Raw genomic sequence first — 27946 nt, 5'->3', positions numbered from 1 at the left:
GCGCATACAAGGTGCCAGCCCGTGTGCTCAAGGGCTGCTCTACAATACAACGTGGTGTCAAGACAGGAGTCAAAAGAGGCCGCACATTGGACAGACAAGCTGGCATGCGTCTTCCACTGCACCAAAGACTCGTTATCATCGGCTCAGGCAATATCATCGCTGTGTCCAGCTGACCAATTGTGGGTGTTTACCGATGGAGCTGGCAGGGAGCCCAGGGTAGGGAGCCACCCATTACATCACACCTGGTGATACAGTCAAACTAGCGGGATACTTTTACTGCATAAAAAACGAACTTCCTGTCTAAACTGAGAGGTGGAGGTTTTGTCAATAGTAGCTTCGGTGAAGCACTTCGCCCCCAACATCATATAGTCCACCCTCAAGACGTGTGCTGACGGATAGCAAACTGCGTTCAGGCCTTAGAAAAATTATGTAAGGGCGAGTTCTCATTCCTATTAACGGCCAGCCGCTCGCTACCTGGTGCATGTCAGGCAAGTGGCGGCTGCGTCCATTCTCCCCTCGGACCTCACCAGATGCAATGCCCCATAGTGTGACAACCGGACAAAGTTGCGAGGGGTGCACTTTCACTCACAGCACGGGGGGCTCGGCTGTGCACGCATCACTATCAACAACGTTGTGTCCGGTGCCCAGTATTTCTCTTTCACCATAATTTTGGCTTGGTTGACTTTGCAGGATGAGTGCTCGTTCCCCAGGTACACTGGCGTCCACCTGCGACAGGGGACATGACCGTCAAGGAAGCTTACTACGACTGTCTGTGACGTCAAGCGCTACCTGAATGTTGCCACGCTAGGCAAGGATGGCCTCCTGGTCGTCCGTCGACATACACTGATGACCCCCATGCAGAAGTGTATTATTGTGCGCTGAGCTGAACTTGACGGCTTGCTTACATCTCTTCATATTAAGTTGGACCACTCTACGGCGAGCCAATTAAGGACTGTGTTGGGGCATTACTTCTTCACGTTGGACATGGACGGTGCCATGTCTCGTGTCACCGAGGGCTGTCAATGATGTGTGGGGTTGCATAATGCCCCAACCTTTGTGGGCACACATTCCTCTAGCGACTTCGCTGCATCGCTGCTGATGTAATGAGGCACATCAGGAAATTCATTGGTACGGTTAGGGAGTGTGTCACGTCTTTCACGCTGTCTGTTCTCATTGAGGATGAACGCCAGTTTACCCTGATGGTGGTCTTACTACGCCTCTGCCTGGGCCTGTGCACCTTAGATGGCCTGTGATCAGGACTGACCTGGTTACGGAGTTTGCGGCTAAGGCTGTTTGTGACCTGCTGGCACGACACCACCTTGTGATTGAGGTGGGGATTGCAAAGAACGTGAACAAGAACTCAGTAGCCAAGAGGGTGGTGCAGGAATTGCAGGGGGACATTTTTCGTTTGAAACTTAACTACGGTGCTGTCACGACCCTCATGCTCTCTGTGGATAGGGCCCAATTGAAGGGGTCATGGCTTATCAATGAGTCTTGAGTTTTTGTATTTTTGTCCTGCCTCAAAGAATTAAAACAGACACCTACCAACATGCTGTTCCTGCTTTTCCTACTGCATCCAAGAGAACACAACCATCGCAGCCATGCGTTCCAAACGTAACAAATATAGACCTACCTTATTAGTGACAAAGGTTAAAATTGGATTTCAGCTGAACTTTATTGAAACAGTAAAGAACAAAAAGATTGATGAGTAAGGAAAAAGATTACTAAAAGCCAAAAATGTTCATTTTAGAATGAATTTGTTCATTCATTCATCTTCTTCCATTTATCCGAGGTCGGGTCGCAGGGGCTGCAGCCTGAGCAAAGAAGCCCAGACTCCCCTCTCCCCAGCTACTTCGTCCAGCTCCTACCGGGGAATCCCGGGGCGTTTTCAGGCCAGCCAGGAAACATAGTCTCCTTAACTTGTCCTGTGTCTTCCCCGTAGCCTCCTACCGAATGTATTTGCCCTAAACACCTCATCTGGCTCTTCTTGATGTGGAGGTGCAGCAGCTTTACTTTGAGCTCCAACCGAATGACAAAGCTTCTCACCCTATTTATAAGGGAGAGCCCCGCCACCGAACAGAGGAAACTAATTTTGGCCGCTTGTACACGTGATCGTAAACCAATGCTCATGACCATAGGTAAATTGAAATCTTTGACTTCTGGCTCAGCTCTACCAAATGTATTTGCCCTAAACACCTCATCTGGCTCTTCTTGATGTGGAGGTGCAGCAGCTTTACTTTGAGCTCCAACCGAATGACAAAGCTTCTCACCCTATTTATAAGGGAGAGCCCCGCCACCGAACAGAGGAAACTAATTTTGGCCGCTTGTACACGTGATCGTAAACCAATGCTCATGACCATAGGTAAATTGAAATCTTTGACTTCTGGCTCAGCTCTACCAAATGTATTTGCCCTAAACACCTCATCTGGCTCTTCTTGATGTGGAGGTGCAGCAGCTTTACTTTGAGCTCCAACCGAATGACAAAGCTTCTCACCCTATTTATAAGGGAGAGCCCCGCCACCGAACAGAGGAAACAAATTTTGGCCGCTTGTACACGTGATCGTAAACCAATGGTCATGACCATAGGTAAATTGAAATCTTTGACTTCTGGCTCAGCTCCTTCTTTACAACACCGATCTTCCTGTCAGATGTTCCCAGCAGACCCTCACAAAGCGTTTGGGCCTGCCAGGTCCCTCCCCACCATTGAAGCCAACTCACCACCAGGTGGTGATCAGTAGAAAGCTCCGCCCCTCTCTTCACCCGAGTGTCCAAAACATGAGACTGCAAATCCAATGACACAACCACAAAGTCGCTCATGGAACTGCGGCCTAGGGTGTCCTGGTACAGAGTGCACATATGGACACCCTTATGTTTGGACATGGTGTTTGTTATGGACAAAAGCACTAAAGTCCAATAACAAAACACCACTCGGGTTCAGATCCGGGCGGTCATTCCTCCCAATCACGCGTCTCCAGGCTTCACTGTCGTTGCCAATGTGAGCGTTGAAGTCACCCGGCAGAACAAGGGAATCACCTGAGGGAGCACTCTACAGTACTCTCTTGGAAATCCACAAAGGGCGGGTACTCTGAACACAAACAATAGTCCACAGTCCCTAAGGCTGAGGAAAGCTACCCTCTCATCTACGGGGTTAAACTCCAACGTACAACAAGAATTTCCACCACAGCCCAGAGTAGAAGAGAGTCCAGCCCCTCTCAAGAGATTTGGTTCCAGAGCCCTTGCTGTGCGCCAAAGTGAGTCTGACTATATCTAGCCAGAACTTCTTCACCTCGTGCACCAGCTCAGGTTCCTTCCCCCCAGCAAGGTGACGTTCCACGTCCCAAGAGCTAGCTTCTGTAGCCGAAGATCGAACTGCCAAGGGCCCTGCCTTCGGCTTCCGCCAAGCTCACGCTGCACCTGATCTCTATGCCCCCTCTTATGAGTGGTGAGCCCATTGGAGGGGGAACCCACGTTGCCTCTTCGGGCTGGGCGTCCGGGTGAGGGAAATCTTAGTGCTCGTTTTTTCTTCTTTATGAAGGTCTTCGAGCTGCTTTTTGTATGGTCCCTCACCTCTGACCCATTTGTAATTACATTAGCTTGAATGGTGTGTGAAGGTGAGTGTGAATGTTGTCTGTTTATCTGTGTTGGACCTGCGAGTATGTGGTGACTTATCTAGGATGTAGCCCACCTTCCACCCAAATGCAGCTGGGATAGGCTTCAGCCACCCCCGTGATCCTGAGAGGGACAATCGTTCGAAAATGTGTGTGTGTGTGTGTGTGTGTGTGTGTGTGTGTGTGTGTGTGTGTGTGTGTGTGTGTGTGTGTGTGTGTGTGTGTGTGTGTGTGTGTGTGTGTGTGCGTGCGTGCGTGCGTGCGTGCGTGCGTGCGTGCGTGCGTGCGTGCGTGCGTGCGTGCGTGCGTGCGTGCGTGCGTGCGTGCGTGCGTGCGTGCGTGCGTGTGTGTGTGTGCCGTGCGTGAATGTGGATGTGGGTGTGTGTGTATATGTGTGTGCACAGTGAAGTTCTGTGAGGTATTAGGCTGTGATGACCATGATGATGATGATGATGATGATAATGTGTGCAGAAGAAGGAGCAATTGGGGGAGAGTGAAGTAAAATTTATATCTCTCTTGCTGTTAATGTTACATATACACATAGCATCACAGACACACCAGTCCATTTGTGTGTCGCCAGGATACAAAAAGAATCACGGTATGTTGTGTATCATCTCTTGTAAAATTGTGACATATTTGTGTTGATCATAGAAAAGTGTGTTGTGTTGTGTGATGTTCCATATTTCATCTTCCACTCCCACTGATTACCTCTCTTTTCAAAGTAACAACATGTGAAGTGTTTGAACATTATCAACACTTGACCTCTCTCAATGGATTTCCATTTATATTGTTGCGTTTAGACCAGATATTCCTCTTGCTGGGAATTTAAACTGCTGGTCACCCCCAAGTTCTTTTGATGACATACAAGCTGATTTTAAATGAATCCCAGACAGAGTAGGTATTCTGACATTTTATTCCAAAGCTTTGGGAGACCAATCTATGAACAACACCTTCAAATCACATCGCCCAAGTTGATCTGACAATACTACGGACGTATTGCCTTTTTCCCTATGCCACCCGCCCCCACCCACCAGAACGAATACACATGTCTATTGTCCTCCTTAGCTGGGCAAAGGATGAGATAAGAAGGGAGTATTGCTACTCCGCACATTCCTAAAGCCAATGTCGTCTACAGTGTACCATCGGTCAGGAGATAGGGAAAAGATAAACAGAATACAAGATGGAACACTAGCTTTTTCAAATATGACTGGAAAAAAAGAAATAACTTTTAAATATGGATATATGTAGATATCTATCTCCGTCAATCCCCCTTCAGATCTTTTACAAAAGATCTCTAACACAATTACAAAACTTCTAAAGCACCTGACCCACATTAAAGTTTTAGCAAGCTCGCACCAAAATAAAAGCATAGTTACATGGGATATAGATGGAGGGAGTCCACGTCAAAGTCGACATGGTCAGCGAAGGAAACTAACAATTCTCGAAAGTCACCACTTTGCTTGACCCCCTTCAGAGACATAGCATACCCAGAAACAGGGTGGGGTTGACCTTCTACGGCTCTAACAATGATGCGGGTGCATAGAGACCTAACACAAGGCACGATAAAGCAACCGCATGAGGCTATGATGGCCAAGAAGACTCCAATGGAGACCATGACAGACTTAATTAGGTCGGTCCACCTGCCAAAGGTGCCTTGGAACCAATATATGAAGGGGTCCGAGACACCGGAAACTTCAGTAAGTTCCTTAAACAGGGCTCGGAGGCCCTCTAAGGCCCTCTGGACAGAGCCACCAGGGGTGGTGTTGTTAGGAATGAAGGTACAGCATTGGTCACCAAACATTGCACACACACCTTCTTCCTTGGCTAGGATGCGGTCAAGGGATGTGCGGTTCTGTACGGCCATGAGGGAAGTTGGGGCAAGTTGTTCAGCAAGTCCCTCAACAGCGTCACGAGTCAGGTTAGTCAGTCTCAACAAATTATAAAAAACATAGTTAATGCGTTCTACATTTTTAGTAGCAGTCACAGGGAAAATAGCACCAATGATAGGAAGGTTCTCGAAACCTGCCCAGGATTCACACCACAATTTATGTTGTGAGGGACCCCCCTTGGTTGCCCTATTGCAAAAAAGTAAACACCATCAAGGTTTCTCATCAAATCAAAGGAGCGCCTTACACTCCTCCTAGATAGAACATGACGGCGTCGGCGGGAAGTTAAAGAGACCGCTGAAATAGGAGTTCCAAGGGGTGTTAATTTGGTACCCACTAGGGTGAGTGGGGTCACCAGTCTAACCATAGCACGAAGCCCAACAGCTGACGTCGGGATTCTAACGTACAATCTGTGCTCCCCACAATACCAGAATAAGTCAGCCTGTGCCCAAGGGCCTATTTTGGAGCCATCTATCAGTGTGGTGCACTGATAGATGTCACCCAATTTGTTGGGGGACAAAGAGGGTCCTGTGAATTGAAAACACGTGTAATTCAGCTTTTCGGCCACAAAGGGAAGAAGTCGGGTGGAATTGTCAACAGGAGGGTACACACTAGCCAACAAATCGCACCTTGGCGGCGTGGGTTCAGAAAACAAGGAAATAAGGCAGTTTGAGCCATCTGTGTTAGTCAACTTAAAAGGGGGCGGGGTAAGTGTGGGGAAAGGAACGTCCAGCGGAACAAGGAACACAATTAACCATATTTTGGCTCTTGGTCATGCTAGTCATCCACCTGAGCCACAGGTTGCCTGCACCCGCTCCTAGGGTCAAAGCTACCAGGTCTTCAGTGGTGATGTGGAATCGAATGACACTTTATGTGCTACAGAGGGGGCAGAGGTAGTTAACGCCCTCTCAAAGACCATTTTAATAATCCCTTTAGAGTAGGGGTCTCAAACTCAATTTACCTGGGGGCCACTGGATGCAAAAACTGGGTGAGGCTGGGCCGCGAGAAAATATTTCTTAAAAAATCTAACATGCACTTTTTAATGAAATCACCTTCTATGAATGGCTTTCCCGCCCTAGCAACATACTTGCCAACCCTCACGATTTTTCCGGAAGACTCCCGAATTTCAGTGCACCTCCCGGCAATCTACTGGTGCAACCATTCTCCCGAATGGGTCCCAATTTTCACCCGGCCGATATTATTAAGGGCGTGCCGTGACTGAACTGCCTTTAACGTCCTCTACAACAGTGGTTCTTTTTTCAGTGATGTACCCCCTGTGAACATTTTTTTAATTCAAGTACCCCCTAATCAGAGCAAAGCATTTTTGGTTGGAAAAAATGAGAAAAAATAGTAAAATACAGCACTATGTCATCAGTTTCGGATTTATTAAATTGTATAACAGTGCAAAATATTGCTCCTTTGTAGTGGTCTTTCTTGAACTATTTGGAAAAAAAAGATATAAAAAGAACTAAAAAACTTGTTGAAAAATAAACAAGTGATTCAATTACAAAAAAAGATTTCTACACATAGAAGTAATCAACTTCAATTTCCCTCTTTGGGGGTTGTAATAGAGATCCATCTGGATTCATGAACTTAATTCTAAACATTTCTTCACAAAAATAAATATTTAACATCAATATTTATGGAACATGTCCACAAAAAATTGCTGCTACTTTTTGGAATATTCTTAAAATATCTCACATACCCCTTGGTATACCCTCAAGTACCCCAATTTGTACACGCACCCCCATTTGAGAACCACGGCTCCACAACATGTCATCGTGTCGGCTTTTACATCACACAACCAGCGTGTTGGTTCAGTAACATGTTGTATGAGGCTTATGCAGATCCACGTAAGTGACTGCAAGACATACTTGGTCAACAGCAATACAGGTCACACTGAGAGTGGCCGTATAAACAACTTTAACACTGTTACAAATATGTGCCATACTGTCAACCCACACCAAACAAGAATGACAAACACATTTCGGGAGAACATCCGCACCCTAACACAACTTACACACAAGAGAACAAATACCCAGAACACCTTGCAGCCCTAACTCACCCGGGCTACAATATACACTACCTCAACCGACGCAAGTAGGGGAGCGTGGGGTGTTTGGTAGTAGCAAGGGTGTATATTGTAGCCCGGAATAGTTAGGGCTGCATGGGATTCTGGGTATTTGTTCTGTTTTGTTTATATTGTGTTACAGTGCGGATGTTCTCCCAAAATGTGTTTGTCATTCTTGTTTGGTGTGGGTTCACAATGTGGTTCATATTAAACCCATCCTTAATTTTAGTGCACACATTAATGTCACATGGAACTTACAACCAGGGACTATTTAGTAGCCGTACAACGGTCATCCGACCCGTTACTTTTTTAGGGGAGACCAAATCCCCAGGGCGAGCCACACCCGACTATTTGCTTACTCGTCAGTGAAGCAGCTCGTCAGGGTAATCTTGACACGATGCCGTGAGTTGACCACTTATTTACAACTTTTATGTAATGGCGGAAAAGGCAAAAATGCAACCAATCTATCAAAATCACCACTCAGTGTCTGGGGTACGAAACAGTTTTTGACTTACAGACTTCAGGATAGACTCCTAATGCAGATTTTAGAAAAAGGCTCTGCTTACCTTGATTTATGTGTTGCCCAAGTGAGTCTGTCCGGAAGATTGTTAGTGATGTCCAATTCTCAACGTGTCATCCCGGACGAAAGCCCCCAATTGTTGCGTTCAGACCAGATATTCCTCTTGCTGGGAATTTAAACTGCTGGTCACCCCCAAGTTCTTTTGATGACACATAAGCTGATTTTAAATGAATCCCAGACAGAGTAGGTATTCTGACATTTTATTCCAAAGCTTTGGGAGACCAAACTATGAACAATACCTTCAAATCGCATCGCCCAACTTGATCTGACAATACTACAGAAGTCTTGCCTTTTACCCTATGCCACTCGCCCCAACCCACCGGAACGAATACACAAGTCTATTGTCCTCCTTAGCTGGGCACAGGATGAGATAAGAAGTGAGTATTGCTACTCCTCACATTCCTAAAGCCAAGGTCGTCTACAGTGTACCATTGGTCAGGTGATAGGGAAAAGATAAACAGAATACAAGATGGAACACTAGCTATTTCAAATATGACCATGGAACAAAAATAAGTAACTTTTAAATAAGGATATATGTAGATTTTTATCTCCGTCAATATCTATTCTATTGATTTATATTGTCTTCAGTTCAATTCTATTTTGCTCATTCTTTTTATTTCAATCTCAGTTTCAATTATATTCTGTTCATTTAAACATCCAATGACAGTGTGTAGTGTGATGGCATCGTCATAAATTCCAATACCAATACAGTAAATATCAACAATGAGGTATTTACTAGACTTTGTTTTCATGACTCTTATCACACCTTTGCCTTTCATAGTTCTCAGGGCATAATTGACCCTCTTGGCTCTCATGTTTAGAATGCAGTTGATTCTAATGGCTCATGAAAGGGCTCATTGCCTTGGCATGATTGCAATTTATTATCATTTTTCTCATGAAGGAGTCTTGGTTGATTCTCATGGCACTCATATCATGATTGACACACTATATCACAGGTGTCAAACTCAAGGCTTGGGGTCCTTATCTGGCCCGCCACATCATTGTAAATGGCCCGTGAGCATCTGGAAATAATTTGTGTCAATAAAGTATCTTATATTTCCTCATTAAATGTATTTTTTTTTGTTTCAACTTTTACAGAACAAATGTATGTACTGCATGAAATTGCATACCTTCTTAAACTTTAATAGTGTCCAATTTTTCAACAAATATTACACTATCATAATTTCCAAACAACTTTTGTGTCAAAATAAAAGTAATTCAAAGTAAGTTATCCATCAAATTCTACACTGTAAAATGACAATAGATTTTACAGTAACATTTACCGTATTTTTATATTGGAAAAACTGCCACTGTTTTCTACAGTAAAATTTTATTGACTGAACTGCTAGTTTTTTACTGTAAAATCTATGGTTGTTTGTATGTGGTCTTACTGTAAATTGAAAAATGGTACCATATTTTTCACAGTAAAAAACTGGCAACTTGGTTGCCAGAATCAAAAATACATAGGTACTGTTTTTTGATTTATAGTTACATGTTGTTGTAAAAAAGAAAAACACCCTCAATTGTACAGTAGCATTCTGGAATTTACGCTGCTAATTTTTTGCATAAATAAAACAGTGGTACAGTTTTTTCATTTACAGTAATTATATTGTAAAAAAAAAAAAAAGTGTACATACACATATAATTTACAGTAAATTCTGGTGACTGAGTTTCAAGTTTTTTACTGTAAAATATATATTTTTTCATAGTGTACGTTAAAAAATAACAACAATAATAAATAGGCAAATTTTTACATTATTCACTGTTACAAGCGGCCGTCTGGTGGCAGCCATAACTGCGATGTGGCCCTCAATGAAAACAGGTTTGATACCCCTGCTCTCGCCTCTTTTGCAGGAGGAAGGCCAGGAGCCTATCCCAGCAGCACTTGGGCGGAAAGCAGGGTACAATCTGGACACGTCGCGTGATCTTTTTAATTTATCCCCTTGGCTCTCATGTCATTGTTGACTTTGATAGAGTGATTCCGGTTGATTCTCATGTCCCTGTTCTCATTGCATGATTGGTTCTCTCAGCTCTCATGTCAGAGTTGTGATCGGTTCTCTTGGTGCTAATGTCATTATTGAGGATAAGTACTCCTATGATTCCCATGGTATGATTTAAATTCTCATGGCTCTCACTTCGAGGCGCTCATATCAGAGTTGTGGTTTGTTATCATGGCTGTCATATCATGATTAAGGACCAGTATTCTTGTAGTTCTCAGGTTACTATTACGACTATTACTACTATTGTTATGTCATTTGCAAAATGTCTCAACACAAGTTTACTCTCATGTTGTATATACATGTGATTTAGCCTAACTCTCATGTGTCTCATGACATGGTAGCAGTTTTGACAATGTGAGGCAATAAAACTCGCTATGTGCAGTTTGCTAAGACAAGATGGCTGTTGGTGCAGTTGAGAGGGTGTTTTTCAAAATGACGAGTACAATGAAAGTTGGTTTTGTTGTATTTGTGCACATATGATTTCATTTGTAAATTGGAAGAAAAAAAACTCAGACGCTGGGATTTTCCAGCGCCATCTGGAGAGATCTAGCAGGGCAAAGTGCAGCGCTCACCGCCCATGCACACTGCCGGGGGAACAGTCTGCAGCAGCCATCTTGGCGCTCTTATCTGGCCCCCGCAGTAATTTTGACTTTGTCCCCCTGGAGGCTGCAGGCTGTTAAAACAACTTATTAGCAGCACACACCGACAGTACTGCAGGCGTGCACACTCATGTGATTAAGTGTCTGCGTGCTTGGAGAGAACCGTCCAGATAATAACAACAAGACTGAGTCATTTATCACAGTTAAATCACTGATGTGCTGTTTTGGGCAGGAATAAAAGTAGAGTTGTGCAATATTTGAAATACTAAAAAGCTTTAAGACGGCCAGCAGGGGGCAGCATAGTTTTCAAACTGGAGCTTATATATATATAACCGTTGTCTGCCAGCATCACGGGAAGGACAGTGATGCTAATGATGTTTTATTGGACTAATACTTTCACCTCATCTACTTCAACCTTTTTGACCATTATGTGAAAAGTGAAGTGCGACGAGGAACCAAATGCATGTTTTATTTAAGTGGGTCAGTGTGGGCTCCTGATGCTCGCTCTATCAACCTCTCTCTCTCTCTGTCCTCAGATCACTCCTGGCTGCCGTCAGAGGAAAGATGGGAACGCCAAGGAGAGGAAAAGAGGAAGCGTGTAAGTGAAGGAAGAGGAGAAAGTTATTCTCTCTTCTCTCTCTCTCTCTTTCTCTCTTCTCTAAAAGCTTCTCCTCAGTTTTTCAATCATCTGTCAAGGCGGATGACCACCCCACAGCGTGGGTGTACACACTTGTGCCATTTGTACCATGCTGGACATCATTGCTCTTTTGGAGTTTTTCTATGTCTCTGTCACTTAAATGGTTGCTCATGTAAACTCGGCTCAACTTAACAAAACATGTTTATCATTAGCGCCAAAAACATGAAAGAAAACTAATTAACACGGTCTTCTTTACTGGTGCTCTCACCTCTGTCCTCGAATGTACTTTCAAGGATCTGATTGGTCCCACTATCAATCCTAAAACTGACCAAAAAGTAGTTCTTTGTTCCCACTGGGAGGCTGGTGCACTAGCAGTATTGTGCACGTACGTGCACATGCTGGGAGCACAGAGAGGGAGACAGATGAGCATGCGCGCCCCCGCCGTGTGTCCTGCAGGCGCCGCTTGTGTGCGCGCCCCCACAACTCAAAACGAAAGGAGGATGAAGAAGAGCATGCAAGGGAGCTAAACCTTCTTGTTGTTCTTCTTCTTCTTCTGCTGCTGCTGCTGCTGCTGCTACTGCAGTGTCTGATTCTACCATCTTCATCATCGTTATTCTCCTCCTCCTCCTTTTCCTCCCCCTCTCTGTGTCTGTCTGGCTCCCCCTTCCCTCTCCTCCCCTTCATCTTCTCTCTCCTCCCTCCAGTAAAGGCATGGACAGATAGCGCGACGAAAGAGAGAGAGAGCGCGCAGGTAGAGAGACACAGAGGACACATTCCCCATCACGGAGAAGAAGAAGAGCGGAGGAGAGAGTCGCCATTGTCGCTATTCCAGTATGTTTGCCTTGCTGTCATCATTCCCTCACGTGCACGCGCCCCTCGCCTCCTCACCTCGTCATTCCACACACATTCCTCCTTCCCGCCTGCAGTCAGCCGCACCTCTGCGTGCGTGTGTGTGTGCGCGTGTGTGCAGGGCGTGTGTGTGTGTGTGTGGCAGTTATCTCAGAGGCTGCCGTGTGCACAGCGGCGTGTACGCGCCTCCTTCATCTTCCAGGCCGAGACACTTTTTCTCATCTCTGTTCTCATTCCTTCCTCTGTGGTGAGTTGATCATCTTCACTCAGCAACATTCCTGTATTGTGTGCGACCTGACAATACTTTTTGAATTCTTATGTTCATAACACTCACATAAGCAGCATTTATTATGTGTGCATGTGACACTACACCACTTACCTCAGGTCTGCCTGTACCTTTCTGGACACTTGATTAGGTACACGATATAATGACCTAGAACAATCTGGACAAAGATTACTGACATTGCTCGGATATGTGATCTCCTTACACCTGAACCTAATGAAGTGTCCAGTGAGTGGATATTCATGCAGCGTGGAAGTTATATTGTCATCATGTGTTGATGTTCAGTACTACAATTAAAGTTGATCACAGCTTTCAATATAGGTCAATAGTGACATTTAGGCACATGCACTCATTTATTGGCCATATTTGCATGTACAATTATAATATTTGCCGGACAGTAGAGGGTCCAAAGGTCACAGATGTTTACCTATATAGGAGGGCATTGTTTTGGTACTGTAGAGTACATGTACATAAGTCTTCCTAGTACGCTTGGAAATATTCTCTGACTTTAGCTGACTGTGTACACAATAACAGAAATCATCATCCTTCACACACAGCCAAATATCAACAACAGTTTGGTACCGTATTTCCTTGAATTGCCGCCGGGGCGCTAATTATTTAAAATCTTTTCTCACTCCTGCGCTTACCAAAGGCATGCGGTAAAAGTAACCATGCACTAATCATTTTAAAACCTCTTCTCACTCTGGCACTTACCAAAGGCATGGAGTAAAAATGTGAGTGTGATGTAAGGATACCATCATGAAAAGCACATTTAGTTTAAAAAATTGTTATTATGGTCTTACCTTTACTTATAAATATAGTCCATGCCAGCTCCTTCTGATCAAAATCATCGGTAACTTGTTTATAGAAGTCTTTCTTCAGTTTTAAAAGTCTCTCTGTCTCGATGGAGATCTTCTTTTATTACCTCCTGCTTCGATTGAAAGTCCAGTTTAGAAAACTGCTATTAGAAAGTCCGTCATAGCCGTCCCAGCACATATCACGTCACTCAGTCACTTCTTCTGCAGCCGATTAGTCGCAAGAAGGATCACTAGTGCCCTCTACCACCAGGAGGCGGGAGTCATTTATTGACTCATATTGGACACACGCAGCTACGGTATTGTGACGGTCTCAAGCCGTCGTCTTGTGGGTTCCCAGGACCACCAAGGAAGGACATGGCTTGAGCAATTTGACTTTATTTATTTTTCAATAAAACCTCAGTCCAGGCCGCTCCTCCTCTCCGCTCGCTCGCTGCCTCCTTGCAGCCATCTTGGGCCGGGCTCCAGTGTGCCCTGCCTGTCTGTCGGACCGTCGGCTCCACAGGTATATTAATAAAACATAGCTGCTTACTGTTCTTTTTAGCATACCGGTATTCAATAGCTTGTACCTTAAATCCTACTGAATAGCTCTTAATCTTCTTCCCTTTATGCGATTTCAAGTTACCGGTATTGAAATCAGCCTCCTCCATTTTGAAAATGATGACAGGGGAAGTGTCCCTCGTGACGTCACGAGTTTGACCCGGCAGTAATACTAAGCATGCGCTAATTATTTTGCGAAGCGAGTTTGACCCGGCAGTAATTCAAGGCAGGCGCATACTATATGCCCGGCGGCAAATCAAGGAAATACGGTATTTAGTTTTCTCGCTGTGGCTTCGCGTTGCACACCACATTGTTTGTTTGTCAATATGTCTGCTAGCATCAAACATATTTTCCTCTGTGTGTGTGTTTGTGCGCGTGCGTGTGCGTGGGTGTGTGTGGACAAGTCACATGACCTGTTGTCACTTTTATATGTTAGTGGTCGTCTGGTGGGAGTGCGCATAAGGTATGGTAAATGACAGGTAGCCATAGCAACAGGGCTGATGCTTCAGGCTGTGTTTGATTGACAGCTGAAAGTGTGTGCAAACATAGACCACATGTAAAGTCCACATTGATGATGATGTGCGTGTGTGTGTGCATGTGTGCATGTGTGCCCCAGTGCGCATATGTGTGTACATAGCCTCTTATGTCTGTGTGTGTGTGTGTGTGTGTGTGTGTGTGTGTTGTGTGTGTGTGTGTGTGCGTGTGTAGGAGCTCTGCATCAGACTGTAGCAGACAGGCTGAGTGTCAGTCTGAATACTAAACAGTATGAGACTCCTCTTCACACCACACTCTGCGCACATATAGGGGACACACACACACACATACATAAAGCTATTTTCTGCTTGACTAAAATTGCAAATAAGATCTACAAAGACAAGATGTTGTTAACCAAGTAATTGTGCTGGGTTTATTTGTGACCAGACTGTTTTCATAAGATGAGCTAGACAAAATACATTTACTGACAACTTTCCTTTGAAAACTTACTGAAAGTAATCACCAACACGCCAAGTGTTTGCTCATGTGTGGTTCAGTTGGTTCTCTTGAATGTGTGACAACGTTCTCGTTCTCAACCTGCCCCACGTGTAAAGTGTCTTCAGATCACTTCTGTTGTGATTTCGCACTACAGTAATAAAATGTGTGTAAATTTGATGAATTTACACACGCGCACACACACTCAGAGTTTATGCATCATGCTAAGTGGTACAGCTTCAATGAGAGGGGTTTCTTCGCATGGGGTAAGGTGACTGTGATGTCCGAGCACGCTCAGTGAAGCTATGGCCTCAGATGAACTCAGCTTGGCCATGTCGTTGAAGCGGAACGTGTGCGAGAATTTACATTTCTATTAGCACTGCTGCACTGCAGTCTGCATCAGTTCTTCTTCTGTTTTGTTTTCTTTTCTTCTTAATCTTATTTTTCACTTCGCCTTTCTTCTCCCTTTTCTTGTACTTGTCCTTTGTCTTGTCTTTCTTCTCCTTATTTGTGTTCTTTTTTTACCTCTTTTTTCATTTCCTTCATCTTCTCATTTTTCTTGTCTTTTCTTGTCCTTTTTCTCTTTCTTCCCTTTATCATTGTCTTTCTTGTTCTCCTCCTTTTCCCCTTCTTTTTCCTTACTATTTTCTTCTTCTTTTTCTTTTTCTGCTTTTTTTGTTCTGCCTCTTTGTCTAATTTGTCCTTATTCTTTTTCTCCTTTTTTTTGACTTTTTCTTTGTCTTGTTCTTTTTGCTTTCTCTTGTCTCTCATTTGTTTTCTTTTCTTATTTTTTTATTTTTTTAAAATTGTTTTTTAGTGTATGTTCATGACATATCTTACAATAGTTTTATAACAAATCCAATGAGATTAGACTGTTTTTCTTCTATTAAATTGTCTTATTGTCCTTCTTCTACTTCAAAGCTTTCTGTATGAAAGGAGATAGCAGGCTTGGGTCTGCTACTCATGTTTAATACTCTTCTTATGGAGGCTAAGTAAATCAATCAATAAATCAATCAATTTTTATTTATATAGCCCTAAATCACTAGTGTCTCAAAGGGCTGCACAAACCACAACACAAACCACAACGACATCCTCATTAGTCATTTTAGCGAGGGCTGTCTCCGTAGAGTGATTTGCCCTGAAACCGGATTGAAAGGTTTCACATAGATTGTTAGACGCTAAGTGTTCATTTAGCTGCTCTGCAACAATTTTTTTGAGGATTTTTTAAATAAAGGGAAGGTAGTTTACCATGAGGTCAGGATCGAGGTTAGTGGGAGAGGATGAATAACCGCTTTTTTTAATGATAGGGGAACAGTGCCAGAGGAAAGTGATAAGTTTATAATATTTAGCACTGATGGACCTAATAATACAAAGAGCTCCTTGATAAGTTTCCCAGGAAGTGGGTCATGTAAAAATGTTGTTTGTTTTAATTCCATTTACACGTAACAATTCTTCTAATGTTATTTCCTCAAAACGAGAGAAACTATTTTGGAGGGCAGTATCCGCCGTATATACAGTCGTGTCTGTGTTAATAGAACCCAGTTGTAGCTGGGACGCATTGTCTTTAATCTCCTTTCTAAAGAGTTACATTTTCTTATTGAAAAATTTCATAAAGTCACCTGCCGAGTGGGTGGAGCTACTGGAAGGAGTCCCTTGTTGTGTTAGCGATGCTACCGTACTTAAGAAAAATTTAGGATCGTTTTTATTAAGGCGGATGAGATTTGAGTAAAATTTAGCTTTAGCTAAGGTAAGCATGCGTTTATAAGATATTAAACTATCACTCCATGCTTGATGGAAAACCTCAAGTTTAGTCGTGCGCCATTTGCGTTCCAGCTTTCTATATGATAATTTATGAGCTCTAGTTTTTTCTGTAAACCATGGAGTACGCCTTTTTGGAGCCTTTTTTAACTGCAGCGGTGCTATACTATCAATGGTTTCACGCAGGGTGTAGTTAAAGTTGTTAGTGAGGTTATCAATAGAGCCCACATACTTTGGGAATGGTGCCATTACCGAGGGCAGTAGGCCAGCAAGATTTGTCATTGTGGCAGCATTAATGTTGCGGCTGCTATAGCAGTTATTATTATTATTAGCTTGCCGAACATGAGTCTGAACCTCGAATTTTATAAGGTAATGATCGGACATTACTTTAGTATACGGGAGTATCATAACTTTGGAAACGGTGGTACCCCTGACAAGCACTAGGTCTATCGTATTACCGTTGCGATGCGTAGGTTCATTTATTATTTGTGTAAGACCACAGCTATCAATTATAGTCTGGAGCGCCACGCACGGTGGGTCCGATGGGGTATTCATATGGATATTAAAGTCCCCCATTATAAATATATTATCGGCGTGCATCACTAGATCAGCAACAAACTGAGAATTCATTGAGAAAGTCCGAATAGGGCCCTGGGGGGCGGTAGATAACAGCCAGGTATAGAGGCAGCGGTTTGACAGACCTCATAGTAAGCACCTCAAACGATTTATATTTATTATTTCGGTTAGGACTAAAGAAAGAGAGTCTATGTAGACGCCTGCATGTGTCTCCTGGTCACCCTGTTGATCATGTGACCAGCAGCCTCTGATGGCCTGGCAGGCATCGAATATGTAACCTTTTTGGTATTTGTGTTTTAGGAGATGAGCAAGATGAACATCTGAAGCTACCTGCCATCCACACACTGCAAAGCTTTTCATCCAGATCAAGGTGGTCCAACCAGGTATGCTCTTTATCGTCATAATCATCATCGTCATTATAAATAATCACAATGTTGTGACATAATTTCCTGTCCAGATGGAGGTGAATGCAGCAGAGAAACGGCATCGAACACGATCCAAAGGAGTGCGAGGTGTGAACCTCCTACTTTTTCCTCCTCTGTCTTCCTGCTCCTTTTTACCTCTCCTCACTTCTTTTTGATGGTTACTTCTATACACAGTAGTTGTTGACAGATTTTGTCTTGTTGTGTGAAGCTGTCGTGGACGCCGTGCCACAGGACTTATTCAGGTATGTGAGCTTTGTGACATTCAGTGACTCATGGTTGTCAACTTGTTCAGTGTGCTGCTGTTGGGTTGAGCAATTCAAACAGTCATTTTGTAGTACGTTTGTGTGTGCGTATGTTTGTGTGTGTGCGTGAGTGAAGTCCAGGGCTGTGTTTAAAATGGAATACTTGGGGCAGTGCACTTCAATAAGTACACTAGGGGCCTGATTTACTAAAGGTTTGCGTGGATTTAAACTTGTGCAAACCTGATTGAACATGCAAAGCTGATCTACTTAATGTGTGTAAAGTGGATTCTGTCTGTTAAGTGAGCAGAATAAGGCGGGCAATCCATTTCGCGTCTCTGTCTTCATGAATACGCAAAATATTAGCTAATCATCAAAACGCTCACAATACTTGGAGAAAAACATGCAATTGTAATTATTTATCACACACAATGTGATCTATCAACAATCCTGATCGTTTTGGGAGAACTATTTTGCGTTTTATTTAGCACACATGAGAACGACATGCAATCTGACACACACAGCTGCAGGATCAGTGCTCAGACAATGGACAGGCGAGAATCCTATGTGTGTGTGTCAACATTTTCAACGGTCAGAAATATAAAATATTAGCCATATCGTGTATTCACGACGGCGTGGCGCGGTTGGGGGAGTGGCTATGCCAGCAACCTGAGGGTTTCTGGGTCAATCCCTACCTTCTACCATTCTAGTCATGTTCGTTGTGTCCTTGAGCAAGACACTTCACCCTTGCTCTTAATGGGTCTTGGTTAGCGCCTTGCATGACAGCTCCCACCATCAGTGTGTGAATGTATGTGTGAATGGGTGAATGTGGGAATAAGTGTCAAAGCGCTTTGAGTTCCTTAAAAAGGTAGAAAATCGCTTTACAAGTACAACCCAGTTACCATTCAGCAACATAATTTTATAAATTTTTAGCTGTAAGAGGACTTAAATGGGACCTATTAAGCAAAACCCCAAAATTGCAAAGATATTTATAAAACCATCTTGCCTTACTTCAAACTTCTTACAAACGGTCCGTTTACAGTTTTGTTGAAGTGTGACATGAGCAGATTATCTGTTTTGGTAGAAATGTACTTAAATATCTTTGAGCGAGTCAGCCTATTTTAGTTTTTTAAATCGCAAAAGTCACAACACAAACTTTCAGCTTCATCTGAATTATAAATTGCCTTACTATTAACTTATCTGGGATGTTGTGTTGTCGTGACAGTCAAATAAAAATTAGATTTTTGGTGGGTATCAAAAACAACAACTACCAAATATAGCTGACCAAAGCGTAGTCAGCGTAAGGGGGCGTGGTTAAGAGGGCTTAATTTTTGTTGAACAACTCCGTCTCTCATAACAAACTGTTTTTAGAGAAATTGGCCTAAAGAAAGGTCTTTACTGCAAAATCTATGAAACATTCTTACCAAAGAATCACCATTACATGTTCTGTAGACCAAAATGAAGTATGAAAATAGAAAAAAAATCATGACATGACCCTTTTAAGGGGCGGATTAAAGCAAATTTAATCAATGCGTTTTGGTGTTCTTTAGTATTTTTTTAATGACGTTCGTTTCTTTCACATAGAATATATATTATTAAAAATATTTGTCCTAACACCTCCATTGAGGTTTTATACCCATGATGTAAGTATATACATAATGTAGTAATGGGCACATTTATAATAACATTTAATACTTATGTATTTTGATCATTTTAAGTACACGCGGACGCATTAATTTCAAAAACGCATTGCAAAATTTGCTTTTTTTTCTTTACCACTAATAATTAGTCATTGCAGACTTAATGAGAGCAAACAAACAAATACAACATCACTTACTGTACAATGTCTGCTGTCATTAGGATGCTGACTGCTAGGATGTCCATAAATTCCTGTTCAGGTGAAAAATGACTCATAATCTTCTAAAGAAAAAAGGTGCGGCGGAGGGGATCAAGTGTCTTTGCAGCTCCTCTGCAGCGCACAAAAATATGGGTTACATTGTGGATGCACTGGACTTACTCTAAAATGCCCATAAAAAAATTGTACATGTCTGCTGCTGTTTGATAGCAAAATGTCATAGGTAGGAGCATGATAACATGAATGTGCAGTTCATGATCCAATGTCTCCATCAGTAAAGCTACATAGAACACCCAAAAACCTAATTTAAATAAGGCGGTTTGCACCATTATGAATAGCATGTGCAATGTTTGTAGATCGGACGCAACACGGCCACTAATAGTACACAACATTTTATAGATTGCACATGCGGTTTAGCACGTGGTATTCAGATCTTAGTAAATCGGTCCTTTAGTTTATAGGACTGTATATACTTAGTATATACTGAGTATATACAGTATTTATTTATACTTATTAGTTCATGGGTGTGTGAATGTTGACAGTTTACAGTTTTTGGCCATCACATATTTACCTTCTTCTTTGGTTACTAGTTTCCATCTCTTTGGGTTGCTCCTCAGCCACCATTATTTGCAATTCGTCAATTTCCTACTGCTACGTTGCCAAGATGACGACTGTTGAGGGTTGTAAGTGTCCTCACTGCACACTCCCCACTTTAGTGTTTTGGATGCAACATCCGAGTACTGACAGTGTACAACATTTTGGCGTACTTAGCGGTGTGAACGCACTTATGCACTCAATAGACACAAGTACTTAAACTGAGACACAGGTTTGCAGGTTTAACTTAGACTCATTTTATTGGGTGTTTGATGTGAGCTGTCCCAGACGTGCATGCTCTTGAGTCATGAAAAGGGCTGCAGCACCTGAGCCATATGTGCACATACACACACACACTACACACACACTCAGTATGATAAAGTACACAACGATAATTTGTCATTCAGAATGTTTGAAAATGGTATCCATGTGGAATGTTGCATCATGTCCGTGTGTGTGTTTACTTCCTCCTCAGCTGTCCAACGGCGGGTTGCGACGGTTCTGGACACGTCAGTGGCAAGTACGCCCGGCACCGCAGGTAAGACTTGCCTGGTTTAGTCAACTTGTGTGTTTTTGCACTGCAGAGGATGTACAGCTCAGGAAAAATGTGTTAGATGTTTTGGCTAGTGTTGGGTAGAGACGAAGGGCAGGATGATAGATGGCTGCCAGAGTACCATAGTGACTGTCGAATGGTCGCTCAGGGAGCTCATACAAAGTCCAAAACTAGAACTCTGATATGAACCAGAACATTAAAATTAAAGAAAAGAAGGTCCATTTACAAGAACATTCTATGTTGGTGAGAATTAGTAGTGAATCTTGTCCCGTGAGAAAGTTATCTCTCTTTGAATGAGTTGGCGGAGGACGGGTGAGGTTCTTTCTCTTGTCTACATTTGGCTGTCTCTCTTTAGTTCTATTGCTCTCTGGAGGATGTCGCCATGGCGACAGCGCCGTGTGCATGTTGCACTGTGAGGACCGGGAGGGATGTGGCCCCTCTGCCATGGCAACGGTGAGGACAGGAGGTGAATATGGTGTCGCCCACATTGCGCACCTTCCAATCTCTCCTGCATTCCCCCATCCACACACACCCTCACCTCCTTTTGGCACACAAGTGTTGCCACGGTGATGAGTGTTTGTACGTGGCGTTGCCGGGGGCGATGATCCTATCCCGTCTAACCTCAGCCTGCATCTGTGTAATGATGCTGCTGAGACTGATATACTCAGTCACCTCATGCATGCTCTGCCGTCACAATTTAAACAAAATTATTATATATCCTATTCCTCACATAACAAATGCAAGAATGAAGAGTGAGGATGCAGGTGTTTAATGCAGTTGTTGGGTTTATATCAATAGCAGGTAACCATAGAAACAGAGTTGCTAAATTGATTGTAAATATCCTCTGTGATCGTGTGTGTGTGCGTGCGTGTGTGTGTGTGTGTAAAGAAGCTAGTGCCTCCTGGCTACATTAGCTACTATTATTATAGCACAACTGAATCAATAGTTTTTGTTTCACTAGCATAGCCTGTTAGCATCTGTTCATAACAACACATGATGATCCAATTAAGTACAACATAATCAATCACAAAGCATTGCATGAGAAATTCATCACCGCCCTCCCAACACACACACACTCTGCACATAATTACCATGCACAGTCGCTCGCCCTTGCAGCATTCCCTCGTTTCTGATTGCTTTAATTACTGCTGGAATTTTAATTGGCGGGAGACAGTGAGGTGGCCAAGGTCAAGTGTGTGCTCGCGCGCACAGACAGACATGCAAACACGCACACACCCACACATACACACACACAGACATGCATGTTTCATTGACTCTGTTATTATTCATAAGTACAAACATGGACACTTACAGCAGGTGTTGAAAATACCTACTGACCATTTCATTTGATACAAAAGCTAATGAGCTCCAATATAAAATAAGTAATGTTAAAGGCCTACTGAAACCCACTACTACCGACCATGCAGTCTGATAGTTTATGTATCAATGATGAAATATTAACATTGCAACACATGCTAATACGGCCTTTTTAGTTTACTAAATTGCAATCTTAAATTTTCCGCAACGTGTTCTGTTGAAAACGGTATGATGACGCGTATGACGCGTGCGTTTGACGTCTCGGGTTGTAGCGGACATTTTTTTCCAGCCTGATCCAGGCTATAAGTAGTCTGCTTTAATCGCATAATTACACAGTATTCTGGACATCTGTGTTGCTGAATCTTTTGCAATGTGTTCAATTAATAATGGAGACGTCAAAGTAGAAAGATGGAGGTGGAAAGCGCTGTATTGCGGCTGCCTTTAGCCACACAAACACAGCCAGTGTTTCCTTGTTTAAAATTCCGGAAGGTGAAGCTTTACTATGGAACAGAACGGTCACGCGAACATGGATCCCGACCACATGTCAACCGGCAGGTTTCAGTGAGAAAATTGTGGTAATAAGTCGGCTCTTACCGTAGTTATGAGCGGAGCTTTCGCCCTCCTACAGCTGCTGTGGACTATTACCTCCTCCCACCGGAGACACTGGCGGTCACCACACCCGTGGCCACTGCCCTCCGACTTTCATGTACCATATAATCTCACTAAAACACTAGTAACACAATAAGCAGATAAAGGATTTTCCAGAATTATCCCAGTAAATGTGTCTGATAACATCTGAATCACTCCTACTGTCCTCGCCTTTTTTTTTCTAGTCCTTCACTCTCACTATACTCCCCCACGAATCTTTCATCCTCGCTCAAATTAATGGGGACATTGTCGCTTTCTCTATCCGAATCGCTCTAGCTACTGGTGGCCATGATTGTAAACAATGTGATTATGTGAGGAGCTCCACAACCCGTGACGTCATGCGCACATTGTCTGGTACTTCCGGTAAAGGTAAGGCTTTTTTACTAGTGACCAAAAGTTGCAAACTTTATCGTCCATGTTCTCTACTAAATCCTTTCAGCAAAAATATGGCAATATCGCGAAATGATCAAGTATGACACATGGAATGGACCTGCTATCCCGGTTTGAATAAGAAAATCTCATTTCAGTAGGCCTTTAACGTTTGTACATTTCAGAGATGTATAAATGTAAGTATTTGTTCATTATTGTTCTGTATCATAAATTCTTCACAGATCTGTCTAAATCTGTGTTAGTAAGCGTTTCTTCTTCACCAAGATAATCCATCCCACCTCACAGGTGTGGCATATCAAAATGCTGAGTAAACAGCATGATTATTGCACAGGCCTCCATTAGGCTGCCCACGATAAAAGGTCACTCTGAAATGTGCAGGTATATCACACAGCACAATGCCACGGATGTCGCAAGTTGAGGTAGCATGCAGTTGGCATTCTGACTGCAGGAATGTCCACCAGAGCTGTTTCCAGTGAATTAAATGTTCATTTCTGTACTATAAGCCGTCTCCAAAAGCGTTTCAGAGAATTTGGCAGTATATCCAACCAGCCTCACAACCGCAAACCATGTGTAACCACACCAGCCCATGACCTCCAAATCCAGCAGGTGCCGCTCCATGATGGTCTGAAACCAACCACCCGAACAGCTGCTGCAACAACTGGTTTGCTTACTCAAATAATATCTGCACACACTGAGAAAACGTCTCAGGGAAGCTCATCATCCTCATCAGGGTCTCGACCTGACTGCAGTTCATCGTCGTAACCAATTTGAGTACATTGTAAAAAAAAAAAATCTGTAAAAAAACGGTCATCTACTGGCAGCTTTGGCTGCCAAATGAAAACCATAAAATTTAAGTAAAACATTGTAAACCAAATAATGATCAAAAACATTATATTTACAGAAATTTTCATGAAACGTTTTGCGGAAAAATATCGTTATTTTACAGATTTTTACTAAATTATTAAAATCAACCACCTTTAATAAACTGACGATGCAAACAGTTCTGCAGAAAAATACCTTTATTCTACAGAGTTTTTCCAAATCATTACGATCAACCACCTTTAATGAAGTGACAATGCTGGCAGTCCCACAGAAAAATACAATTTTTTTACAGATTTTTCTTTAATTGTTAAGATCAGGGGTCTCAAACTCAATTCACCTAGGGGCCACTGGATGCAGAAACTTTGTGCAAAGTGGATTCACCTTCTGTGAATGGCTATCCCGCCCTAGCAAAATACTAGCCAATTCACCCGATTTTACCGAGTGACTTTCAGTGACCCTCCCGAAAGATTGTACCGATGTTCGCCGGACAAGTTTATCATGGGCGCACCGTGACAGCACCGCCTTTATCATCCTCTACAACATTTCGTCGCGTTCTCTCATTCACCACACACACAGCGTGCTGCTTTAGATGCATGTTGTATAAGGCTTCGGCTGACAAAAAACAGTGACTGCAAGACATACTTGATCAACAGCCATACAGGTCACACCGAAGGTGGCTGTACAAAAAAATTCAAGACTGTTACCAATATGCACCACACTGGGAATCCACATCAAACGAGAATGACAAGCACATTTCGGGAGAACATCTGCACTGTAACACAACATAAACACAACATAACAAATACCCAGAATGCAATGAAGCCCTAACTCTTCCGGGCTACACCCCCGCTACCACCCAACCCATTCTTGTCAACCTTGACACCTCCGATTTCGGGAGGTTGGGGGGTGGGGGCCGTGGTCAGGGGTGTGTTAGGGAGCGGGGGCGTGGTTAAGAGGGGAGGAGTATCTTTACAGCTGTTGTGTGCGCAGTTGTGCACTGCACTTTCTAAAGTAGATGTTATTGTCACATATGCATGATTGATTGATTAATTGAAACTTTTATTAGTAGATTGCACAATACAGTACATAATCCGTACAATTGACCACTAAATGGTAACACCGCAATAAGTTTTTCAACTTGTTTAAGTCAGGGTCCACGTTAATCAATTCATGGCACAAATATATACTATCAGCATAATACAGTCATCACACAAGGAAATCATCATAGTATATACATTGAATTATATACATTATTTACAATCCAGGGGGTGGGATGAGGAGCTTTGGTTGATATCAGTACTTCAGTCATCAACAATTGCATCAACAGAGAAATGGACATTGAAACAGTGTAGGTCTTACTTAGTAGGATATGTACAGCGAGCAGAGAACATAATGAGTTCAGATAGCATCGGAACAAGTATATAAATTAGAAATACATTCGATTATTTAAATTAGGTTATTTACAATTCGGGGAGATGGGATGTGATTGGAGGAGGATTAGTAAGGGGGTTGAAGTTGCCTGGAGGTGTTGTGGTGCATGTACAGTAGATGGCAGTATTGTCATGTTTAAGAGTGTCACATGCTGGAAGACGAACTGCCTTACGGTAGAGTGGGAGACGTAAACGTGACTGCTGTTGTTGTGTGTTGTTACTGCGCAAGGAGGACTTAATGAAACTGCCTAACAATAAACCCACATAAGAAACCAAGAACTTCCCCTCAATCATTCTACAGTTACAACGTCATTGGGCAGACACACTCTCAGACACGTCGCTAAGGTCCTCATATTGAATTTCGTGAGATTATCGGGAGAAAATTTGTCCCGGGAGGTTTTCGGGAGAGGCGCTGAATTTCGGGAGTCTCCCGGAAAATCCGGGAGGGTTGGCAAGTATGACCCAACCCCGCCCCACCACTCCCACCCCCACGTCAACGCCCCTCTCCGTGCGTCGGTTGAGGTGGGCGGGGTTTGGTTGTAGCTGGGGTGTATATTGTAACACGGAAAATTTAGGGCTGCATGGGATTCTGGGTATTTGTTCTGTTGTGTTTATGTTGTGTTACGGTGAAGATGTTCTCCTGAAATGTGTTTGTCATTCTTGTTTGATGTGGGTTCACAGTGTTGCGTATATTTGTAACAGTGTTAAAGTTGTTTTTACGGCCACTGTCAGTGTGACCTGTATGGCTGTTGGCTGTTGATCAAGTATGTCTTGCAGTCACCAACGTATGTCATATTACAGAGAAAAATGCTAAATTGTTAGTATGAGCATAAACCTCTATATAACAGGCTATATATATTTTTCAACTTGAATGTAAAAATACACATAAATATTGAAAAAATAAGATTTACCTTAAAATTACAAATAAAACTGTTAGATTGTTAGTATGGACATAGACTTTTATATAACCAGCTACATATTTATCCATCCATCCATTTCCTACCGCTTATTCCCTTTTGGGGTCGCGGGGGGCGCTGGCGCCTATCTCAGCTACAATCGGGCTACATATTTAATGAAAGTTAATTATTGTAATTTTACATGAATTTGAAAGTAATTTGAGAAAACAGAAAATGATAAGTATATTTAATTTGGTATTTTTCTGTAAAAAAAAATAGAAATATACATAGTTTGTCATTACTGGCATATTTCTCAAAATAACAGGTGGTTTGTTTATTTACAGATAATGTCTTCAATTCCACAGTTTTATAACCTAATTAAAAGGGTTACAATTACAAATTACAGTAGAAGTTTAGTGTAAATTAACCATAAGAATAGGATTTATTTTTTTTAACTGTGTAGGCAAATGCTCACATTCAATGGCGTCCGGTATGTTGGAGAGGTGTTTTCTTCATAGATGAATCCCAGTTTTCACTGTTCAGGGTAGATGGCAGACAGTGTGTGTGGCATCATGTGGGACAGCGGTTTGCTGATTTCAACGTTGTGAATAGAGTGGCCCATGGTGGGGTTGGGGTTATGGTATGGGCAGGTTTATATTATGGACAACGAACTCAAGTGCATTTTATTGATGGCATTTTGAATGCACAGAGATACCATGACAAGATTCTGGGGCCCATTGTTGTGCCATTCACCCAAGACCATCACCTCTTGCAGCATGACAATGCATGGCCCCATGTTGCAAGGATCTGTACACAATTCCTGGAAGCTGAAAAAAATCCCAGTTCTTGCATAGCCAGCATACTCACAGGACATGTCACCCATTGAGCATGTTAGGGATGCTGTGTATCGGCGTATACGACAGCATGTTCCAGTTCCACTTTGCACAGCCATTGAAGAGGAGTGGACAAACATCCTACAGGCCTCAATCAACAACCTGATCAACTCTATGTGAAGGAAATGTGTTGCACTGCGTGGGGCAATTAATAGTCACACCAGATACTGACTGCTTATCTGAACCCCCCATGCCATCAGTAAAGCAAAACTGCGCATTTCAGAGAGGCCTTTTATTATGGGCAGCTTAAGGCACACCTGGGCAATAATCATGCTGTTTAATCAGCATCTGGATATGCCACACCTGTGAGGTAAGATTGATTATTTTGGCAAATAAGTGCTCACTAACACAGATGTAGACAGATGTGTGAACAATGTTTGAGAGGGGTTGTCTTTTGTGTTGGTTGTAAAAGTTTTAGATCTTTGAGTTCAACACATGAAAAATGGAAGCCAAAGCAAAAATGTTGCGTTTACCATTTGGTTCAGTATATATTGTCATTAGATTAACTATTAAAATGTTCAAAAGTTATGAGGTGTGCATGTTCAGATGACACACGTTTATGTGCATCCCAGACACAACAAAGTATTTGAAATGGAAAATAACTAATTGCTTCCTAAAATCACATTAGAGTCTGCAACTACTGAAAATGTTTTCAGCATTTAAAGCTGAATTCTCCCCTCACTTCATGACTATTATAGTATTTGTGTGCTTAG

The 27946-nt window shown here is 42.7% G+C and overlaps 1 protein-coding gene across 3 annotated transcripts in view; it reads left to right on the top strand.

Moving 5' to 3' along the window:
* The first annotated feature begins 11751 nt into the window (after positions 1 to 11751).
* The window catches only part of myt1la (myelin transcription factor 1-like, a), a 53406-nt gene continuing 37211 nt past the window's right edge, over positions 11752 to 27946 (top strand). For all 3 annotated transcript variants that reach the window (XM_061901131.1, XM_061901128.1, XM_061901129.1), the window contains exons 1-5: positions 11752 to 12212; positions 17472 to 17554; positions 17629 to 17683; positions 17805 to 17838; positions 20760 to 20822. In XM_061901131.1, the coding sequence (XP_061757115.1) occupies positions 17629 to 17683; positions 17805 to 17838; positions 20760 to 20822 (152 nt within the window). In that variant the 5' untranslated portion in view covers positions 11752 to 12212; positions 17472 to 17554. The remainder of the gene's footprint in view (positions 12213 to 17471; positions 17555 to 17628; positions 17684 to 17804; positions 17839 to 20759; positions 20823 to 27946) is intronic.

This window comes from Nerophis ophidion, linkage group LG05 (assembly GCF_033978795.1).
Source record: "Nerophis ophidion isolate RoL-2023_Sa linkage group LG05, RoL_Noph_v1.0, whole genome shotgun sequence".
NCBI lineage: Eukaryota > Metazoa > Chordata > Actinopteri > Syngnathiformes > Syngnathidae > Nerophis > Nerophis ophidion.
The sequence above is the reverse complement of the archived record's forward strand: the minus strand, read 5'-3'. Positions and strand labels throughout refer to the sequence as shown.